Here is a 9115-nt window from a genome sequence, read left to right on the forward strand (position 1 = left end):
TCCTCCATCCCCCCGGCAGCACATTGCATCACCCACCGCTCCGTATAAAAAATATGGCCTCTCACATCTCCTTTAAATTCCTTCCTCTCACCTCTGGTATTGGACATTTTCCCATGGGGGGAAAGACTCCAGCCACCTACCCTAACTGCGCATCATCTCAATTCCACCCCCACCCCCACATCAAGCTGCCGCTGCTCCAGAGAAATAATCGAAGTTTGCGCAGCCTCTTGTACTAGCTCCCGAAGTCATGAGGGGCACAGATAGGGTGAAAATACACTGTCTTTTACCCCTTTAAGATTTAAGCTTTAAGATGAGAGGGCAGAGATTTAATAGAGACATGGGTGGGGGTGAAATCTTTTACCACATATACAGAAAGGGCTGCTAGCCGAGTGCATGAGGCAGGAACGTTAATAACAGGTTCATGGATAGGAAAGGTTTAGAGGGATATGAGTCAGATGCAGGGAAGTGAGACAGGTTTAGATGGCAAAGTGGGTCAGCACGGACCAGCAGGGCCAAAGAGCCTGTTTAACTAGGTTCCCCTTTCCTTATGGATTCCTGAAAAAATTGCTCCATTCCCGACTCCCTGTCCAGCCGTCTCTTCCCACTTCCCTCCTCACAGGACCTTCTCAGCATTTTAACACCCATCACTTCATCCCCTTTTGTCATTTCAGGACCAGAAGGTGGTGCAGTGAACTATTCCTCCCTCCTGATCAGCCAGGCCTCCTCCACAGTGCAGAGACAAACACAGACTGTGTGATCTTTCCACGTTCAGTCCACAGCAGTGAGCTGGATAATCCCATTCTTGGCCACTTTAATTCCCTGTCCCTTTTCCGTCAGTGACATGCGTGAGTGTGCGTGTGTGCATGCGTGCGTGCGTGTGTGTGTGTGTGTGTGTGTGTGTGTGTGTGTGTGTGCGTGCGTGTGTGTGCGTGTGTCTGTGAGTGTGTGTGTGCATGTGTGTGTGAGCGTGTGTGTGTGAGTGTGTGTGTGCATGAGTGTGAGTGTGTGTGTGCATGAGTGTGTGTGTGTGTATGTGTGTGTGTGTGTGCATGAGTGTGTGTGTGTATGTGTGTGTGTGTGTGTGCACGTGTGCGTGCGTGTGCGTGCGTGTGTGTGTGTGTGTGTGCACGTGTGCGTGCGTGCGTGTGTGCGTGCGTGCGTGTGTATGTGTGTGTGTGCGTGCGTGTGTATGTGCATGAGTGTGTGTGTGTATGTGTGTGTGCACGTGTGTGTGCGTGCGTGTGTGCGTGCGTGCGTGTGCGTGCGTGCGTGTGTGTGCATGAGTGTGTGCGTGTGCGTGCGTGCGTGCGTGCGAGTGTGTGCACGTGTGTACTGGACATGTGTACAGAGCTGAGGTCCCTGGAAAAGCCAGTATGGTGGCTCCCACAGCTGAGGAACTGGGACAGGGCTGGACGTGGTCTCTGTTTGGGAGGGTCTGCACATCTCGAGACTGTCCCTTTCAGTTGTGAGACCGCTACCAGAGGGACAACGATGGAAGGAGGCAAGGCAGCCCTGAAAATCATGATCCTATAGCACCCCTATCACCCCAGCTGCGGCTGCATGCTGGAATGAAGGGTCCGTGGACACCCCGAAAGAGTGCGGGCTATTCCACTGGAAGAGGCCACTCAGCATCTCGGGGGCTGCTCCGAGCGCCGTGAAGGAGGGCAGATATCTGCACAATGTCCGAAGCCATGCCGTCAACCTTGTCTGTCAGAGAGGTCAGCCTCTGGTCAAACTCGCTACAGGACAGAGACAGCCTCTGGTTCAAGTCCTGCAGGAGCTGGTACATCTGGAAGGCACAAGGGGCATGATTAAAGGCAGCAGACGAGGTGACCAGAAAAATCATTAGCAGGTCCAAACAGAACCCCACCCCTTCCCATCCACACCCACTGCCCATATTCCCAATGAACCCCACCCTTCCCATCCACACCCACTGCCCATATTCCCAATGAATCCCACCCCTTCCCATCCACACCCATTGTCCACACTCTCAATGGGACCCCTCCCCTTCCCATTCACTCCCACCGTCTGCACTCCCAATGGGACCCCACCCCTTCCCATTCACTCCCATGTCCACACTTCAAGTGAATAACACTACCTATTCAGTCCCAACAGGACCCTGCTTCTTCCCATTCTCTCCTGCTATATGCACCCCAACATGATCTCATCCCTACCCATTCACTCCCAACAGGATCCACCCCTTCCCAGTCACTGCCACTGGACCTAACGAGTGGAGAGTATTCCCAGAGTAATGCCGGCTACCTTACTGGGTCCCATCATGGAATTGATCTGATCCCGGTGTCTCCGTTCCCGTTGTTTAGCGTTCCGGAACCTGGAGCGATTGTAAGTATAATGAACATCTAACCAGCTACAAGGGACTGGAACATTATCCCGGATCTAACCCAGGGGTCAGGGGGTCATGGCTTGTGCATGAAATGACTCATCCCCAGGAGGGGGTTACTGGCTGGGATCTAACCCAGGGGTCAGGGGGTTTACATTCTGGTGACCTCATTACAGGAATCTTGTGGAGTCATTGGAGAGCGGACAAGGAAGATTTACCAGGGCTTTAGTTGAGAGGAGAGGGTTTAAGGGAGATGTGTGGGCAAGTGTTTTTTACACAGAGGGTGCTGGGTGCTGGGAGCGGTGGTGTAACGGGCCATACTGTGTTTACCTGTGTACGGCCGTGACGAGACCGCGCTGTAGTTGCCGAGCCAGGCGCGGGTGAGACGCTGGCATGCGTTTGTACACAAGCCAGGCTGAGCCAATCAGATCCACCGCTGCCTGTTGCACCTGCCAGGGGGTGTGGGGGGGGGGGGTATGGAGAGAAAGGAGCACGTTACAGGGGAGGCTGTGAGACTGAGTCCAAACCCCATCAACCCACTCACCCCTTTCCCTCTTTATCCTCGGACAACCCCAACCCACCCACATCACTCCCTTAACCTTACGATGGAGGGGGGAAGGTGAGGGAGGAAGGGGAGGGGTGGGGAGGTCGGAAGGGTTAGGGGAAGAGTGGGGAGAGAAGGGAAATGTATAGTTGTAATTGGGGATAGTATAGTCAGGGGAATAGACAGAGCTCTCTGTGGTGAGGATAGATGTTTCGATGGCTGTGTTGCCTGTCTGGTGCCCCGGTTTGGAACATCTTACCACACCTGCAGAGGAATTTGCAGTGGAGGGGAAAGATCCAGTTGTCGTGGTCAACGTGGGTACAAATGAAATGGGTAGAATGAGGAAAGAGGTTCTGCTGAGGCAGCTGGGGACTGAAGTGAAAAGCAGAACCAAAAAGGTTCTCTGGATTACTACCTGAGTCCCGTGCAAATTGGCACAGGTTTAAGAGGATTAGAGAGGTAAATGTGTGGCTGAAGGATTGGTGTGGGAGAAGTGGGTTTGAATTCATGGAGAAATGGCACCAATATTGGGGAAGGAGGGAACTGTTCCGATGGGACCATGATGGGACCTGGATCCTGGCAAGTTGCATAACTAGGACTGTGGGTAGGGCTTTAAACTAAATAGCAGAGGGGTGGAGAAGTACGGATAAAGTAAAACAGGAAAGCATGGATAAAGATAAAGATACCAAAGAGAAAAGTAGGAGTGAAGTGAAGAAAAGTCAAGTGCAAAAAACTAAAAGATGATAATATTTTAAAGGCACAATGAGTGTAAGGACACTTTTTCTGAATGCTCGTAGCATTCACAACGTCAGTGAACTTGTGGCTCAAATCAGCACGAAGAGGGACGATTTAATGGCCATTACAGAAACGTGGCTGCAGGGTGGAGAGGATTGGGAATTAAATATCCGAGGATATCAGGTAATACGGAAGGATAGGCAGGAAGGTGGGGTACCGCTCTTAATTAAAGAAGAGATCGGGATGATAATGGGAGATGATACAGGATCTGAGGAGCAGAATGTTGAATCCATCTGGGTAGAGATTAGGAACAGTGAAGGGAAAAACCACCAGGAAATCTGCAGATGCTGGAAATTCAAACATCACACACAAAATGCTGTTGGAACACAGCAGGCCAGGCAGCATCTATAGGGAGAAGCGCGGTCAATGTTTCGGGCTGAGGCCCCTCGTCAGGACTAACTGAAAGGAAAGATAGTAAGAGATTTGAAAGTAGTGGGGGAGGGGGAATGCGAAATGATAGGAGAAGACCGGAGTGGGTGGGATGAAGCTGAGAGCTGGAAAGGTGATTGGCGAAAGTGATACAGAGCTGGAGAAGGGAAAGGATCATGGGACGGGAGGCCTAGGGAGAAAGAAAGGGTGGGGAGCACCAGAGGGAGATGGAGAACAGGCAGAGTGATGGGCAGAGAGAGAGAAAGAAAACAAACAACTAAATATGTCAGGGATGGGGTAAGAAGGGGAGGAGGGGCATTAACAGAAGTTAGAGAAATTAATGTTCATGCCATCAGGTTGGAGGCTACCCAGCCGGTATATAAGGCGTTGTTCCTCCAACCTGTGTGGCTTCATCTTGACAGTAGAGGAGGCCATGGATAGACATATCAGAATGGGAATGGGATGTGGAATTAAAATGTGCGGCCACTGGGAGATCCTGCTTTCTCTGGCGGACAGAGTGTAGGTGTTCATTGAAACGGTCTCCCAGTCTGTGTTGGATCTCGCCAATATGTAAAAGGCCACACCGGGAGCACCGGACGCCGTATACCACACCAGCCGACTCACAGGTGAAGTGTCACCTCACCTGGAAGGACTGTCTGGGACCCTGAATGGTGGTGAGGGAGGAAGTGTAAGGGCAGGTGTAGCACTTGTTCTGTTTACAAGGATAAGTGCCAGGAGGGAGATCGGTGGGAAGGGATGGGGGGAACGAATGGACAAGGGAGTCGTGTAGGGAGCGATCCCTGTGGAAAACAGAAAGGGGGGAGGAGGGAAAAATGTGCTTGGTAGTGGGACCGCATTGGAGGTGGCGGAAGTCCCATTCCCATTCTGATATGTCTATCCATAGCCTCCTCTACTGTCAAGATGAAGCCACACTCAGGTTGGAGGAACAACACCTTATATACCGGCTGGGTAGCCTCCAACCTGATGGCATGAACATTGACTTCTCTAACTTCTGTTAATGCCCCTCCTCCCCTTCTTACCCCATCCCTTATTTATTTAGTTGTTTGTTTTTTTTCTCTCTCTGCCCATCACCCTGCCTGTTCTCCATCTCCCTCTGGTGCTCCCCCCACCCTCTTTCTTTCTCCCTAGGCCTCCCGTCCCATGAATCTTTCCCTTCTCCAGCTCGGTATCACTTTCGCCAATCACCTTTCTGGTTCTCAGCTTCACCCCACCCCCTCCGGTCTTCTCCTATCATTTCGCATTTCCCCTTCCCCCCACTACTTTCAAATCTCTTACTATCTTTCCTTTCAGTTAGCCCTGACAAAGGGTCTCGGCCCGAAACGTCGACAGTGCTTCTCCCTATAGATGCTGCCTGGCCTGCTGTGTTCCACCAGCATTTTGTGTGTGTGTTGTTGAAAAAAACCACTGGTGGGAGTTGTCCATCGGCCACCAAATGATAACATTACAGTGGCACGGGCAATAAACTGGGGAATATCTGAGGCGTGTCAAAATGGAACGACAGTTATCGTTACTATGGAGGACTTTAACTTGCACACAGATTGTGTGAATCAAGTTGGTCAAGGCAGTCTTGAGGAGGACTTCATAGAGTGGGTCCGTGATGGCTTTCTGGAACAGCGTGTTACTGAACCTACAAGGGAACGTGTTATCTTAGATCCAGTCCTGTGCAATGAGACAAGTAAAATTAGCAACTTATAGTTAGGGATCCTCTTGGAAAGAGTGATCACAGTTTCTCTTACATATGGAGGGTGCAATAGTGTGATCTAAAACCTGGGTATTATGCCTAAACAAGGGTGACTACAATGGGATGAGGGAGAAGTTGGACAGGGTAGACTGGGAGCACAAGCTGTAAGGTGGGAAGATTGAGAAACAGTGGAAGACTTTCAAAGGGAATTTTCACAGAGCTCAACATTCCAGTTAAAAGCAAGGACAGTATGGTGGGGAGAGCCAGCCTTGGGTAACTAAGGAAATAAAGGAAGGCATCAAACTAAAAGCTCATCTCTACAAAGTTGCCAAGAGTAGTGAGAAACTGGAAGACTGCGAAAACTTTGAAAAGCAACCACTAGACGAGCAATAAAGAAAGGGAAGATAGATTATGAAAATAAACTAGCACAAAATATAAAAACAGATAGTAAAAGTTTATGTTATTATATAAGAGGGGTGGGGGGAAAAGGGGTGGCTAAAGTGAATGTAGATCCCTTGGAGGACGAGTGGGGGAATTGATATTGGGTAATGAGGAAATGGCCAAGGCTTTGAACGACTATTTTGTGTTGGTCTTCATGGAGAACACGTCCAACATGCGAAAGAGAGATGTTACGGATGCGTTGGGAGGTGAGGACCTTGATACAACAGTTATCACTAAAGAGGTAGTACTGATCAAACTTGTAGGCCTAAAGACAGATAAGACCCTTGGTCCTGATTGAATTCATCTCGGGGTGCTGAGAGGAATGGCAGAAATTATAGTAGAGGCTTTGGTGATAATTTACCAGAATTTTCTGGACTCTGGGCAGGTCTCGGCAGATTGGAAGACAGTGAATATCACAGCCCTGTTCAAAAAAGGATGTAGGCAAAAGGCAGGTAACTACAGGCCAGTTAGTTAACATCTGTAGTTGGGAAAATGCTTGAAGCTGTCATTAAAGAAGAAATAGTGAGGCATCTGGAAAGGAACTGGATCCATCAGGCAGACGCAGCGTGGATGCAGCAAAGGCAGGTCCTGTTTGACAAACTTGCTGGAGTTCTTTGAGGAGATGACCAGCAGTGGATAGAGAGGAGCAGAGGGACGTTATTTACTTGGATTTCCAGAAGGCGTTTGATAAGATGCCGCATAAAAGATTTAACCATAACATAAGGATGTATAGAGTTTGGGGGTGATATATGAGCACGGATAGAGGATTGGTTAACTAATAGAAAGCAGGGATTTGGGATACATGGGTGTTTCTCTGGTTGACAATCAGTGGTGAGTGGTGTACTGCAGGGGTCGGTGCTGGGCCCACAACTGTTCACAAAATATATTAACGATCTGGAAGCGGAGACTGAGTGTAGTATATCTAAGTTTGCTGATGATACTAAATTGAGTGGAAATGCAAATTGTGCAGAAGATACGGAGAGTCTGCAGAGAGATACAGATAGTTTAAATGAGTGGGCAAGGGTCTGGCAGATGGAGTACAATGGCAGATATAGATATAGATGGGTTAAGTGAGTGGGCAAGGGTCTGGCAGATGGAGTACAATGTCGGTAAATGTGAGGTCATCCACTTTGGAAGGAAAATGGAAGAGCAGATTATTATTTAAATGGTAGAAGACTGCAGTGTGCTGCCGTGCAGAGGGATGGGAGGGCTTGTTCATGAATCACAAAAGGCTGGTTTGCAGGGGCAGCAGGCTATCAGGAAGGCAAATGGATTGTTGCCCTTCATTGCCACAGGGACTGAATTGAAGAGCAGGGAGGTTATGCTGCAACTGTACAGGTGGGGCTGGTGGGGCTGCACCTGGAGTACTGCGTGCAGTTCTGGTCTCCGTACCTGAGGAAGGATACACTGCCTTTGGAGTTGGTGCAGAGGAGGTTCACCAGGTTGATTCCAGAGATGAGGGGGTTAAACTGTGAGGAGGGATTGAGTCACCTGGGACTGTACTCACTGGAATTCAGAAGAATGAGAAGAGATCGTATAGAAACATAAAATTACGACAGGGATAGATCAGATGCAGGTTGGAGAACTGTTTATACTCGTAGATGAGACTAGAACTCGGGGGCATAGCCCCAAGGTTCGGCGAGCAGATTTCCGATGGAGGTGAGGAGGTGCTGTTTTTCCCAGAGAGTGGTGAATCTGTGGAATTCTCTGCCCGATGAAGCAGTGGAGGCTACCTCCGTAAATATATTTAAGACAAAGTTGAATAGATTTTTGCATAGTAGGGGAATTAAGGGTTGTGGGGAAAAGGCAGGCAGGTGGAGATGAGTCCGTGGTCAGGTCAGCCATGATCTTATTGAACGGCGGGGCAGGCTCGACGGGCCGGATGACCGACTCCGGCTCCTATTTCCGATGTTCTTACGGGAAGGGAAGGTGACGGGAGCGCCCCACCCACTGGGGTACGAGGACAGCCTTACCTGCCGCTGCAGTCTCATCTCCTGCATGAAATTGTGGACGTGTTTCTCATCGCTGCAGAGCTGCAGCTTCTGGGAGACGACAGCAATCAGCAACGCCGTGCAGCATACGCCCTGATGGGGAGATTACAAACCCCATTACACCCATACGCAGACCCTGGCTGGGCCGACTACGCACCGTTACACTCCCATACACAGACCCTGGCTGGGCTGACTACGCACCATTACACACCCATACACAGACCCTGGCTGGGCCGACTACGCACCGTTACACACCCATACGCAGACCCTGGCTGGGCCGACTACGCACCGTTACACACCCATACACAGACCCTGGCTGGGCCGACTACGCACCGTTACACACCCATACGCAGACCCTGGCTGGGCCGACTACGCACCGTTACACACTCATACACAGACCCTGGCTGGGCCGACTACGCACCATTACACACCCATACACAGACCCTGGCTGGGCCGACTACGCACCGTTACACACCCATACGCAGACCCTGGCTGGGCCGACTACGCACCGTTACACACCCATACGCAGACCCTGGCTGGGCCGACTACGCACCGTTACACACCCATACGCAGACCCTGGCTGGGCCGACTATGCACCGTTACACACCCATACACAGGCCCTGGTTGGGCCGACTATGCACCTTTACACACCCATACACAGACCCTGGCTGGGCCGACTACGCACTGTTACACACCCACACACAGACCCTGGCTGGGCCGACTACGTACCGTTACACACCCATACACACTACTTACACATGCCCTGCCTCTGGATTTACAGCTCGCTGCAGCCCATTACACACCCGTGTACACATGCCCTACCCAGGAAGATTACAGATCCCATTACACATCAATACACACCATTACAGCCTATTACATGCCCCATCACACACCCTGCCCACAGGTTTACAGACTTTAATGCACACCACTAC

General features: G+C 50.6%; 1 protein-coding gene across 1 annotated transcript; it reads right to left on the reverse strand.

Annotated features, from left to right (window-relative positions):
- Positions 1-1109: 1109 nt before the first annotated feature.
- LOC132387813 (intermediate conductance calcium-activated potassium channel protein 4-like) lies at positions 1110-9038 on the reverse strand. Its single transcript, XM_059960189.1, has 4 exons — positions 8166-9038; positions 2672-2790; positions 2263-2332; positions 1110-1789 (listed from the first exon to the last, which is right to left on the reverse strand). Exons 1-4 carry the CDS (start codon positions 8190-8192, stop codon positions 1604-1606), a joined length of 402 nt encoding a protein of 133 aa, XP_059816172.1. The 5' UTR covers positions 8193-9038; the 3' UTR covers positions 1110-1603.
- Between the last annotated feature and the right edge of the window lie 77 nt (positions 9039-9115).

Source organism: Hypanus sabinus, unplaced genomic scaffold (assembly GCF_030144855.1).
Source record: "Hypanus sabinus isolate sHypSab1 unplaced genomic scaffold, sHypSab1.hap1 scaffold_2227, whole genome shotgun sequence".
Classification (NCBI taxonomy): domain Eukaryota; kingdom Metazoa; phylum Chordata; class Chondrichthyes; order Myliobatiformes; family Dasyatidae; genus Hypanus; species Hypanus sabinus.

Excerpts from the sequence above, each read along its gene's own strand:
- LOC132387813 (XM_059960189.1), bottom strand. The coding sequence starts at position 8,192 with ATGCAGGAGATGAGACTGCAGCGGCAG. Across the intron at positions 2,791-8,165 it reads AGATGAGACTGCAGCGGCAG|GTGCAACAGGCAGCGGTGGA; the intron begins GTAAGGCTGTCC and ends ACCCCCTGGCAG. Across the intron at positions 1,790-2,262 it reads CCATGATGGGACCCAGTAAG|ATGTACCAGCTCCTGCAGGA; the intron begins GTAGCCGGCATT and ends TGTGCCTTCCAG.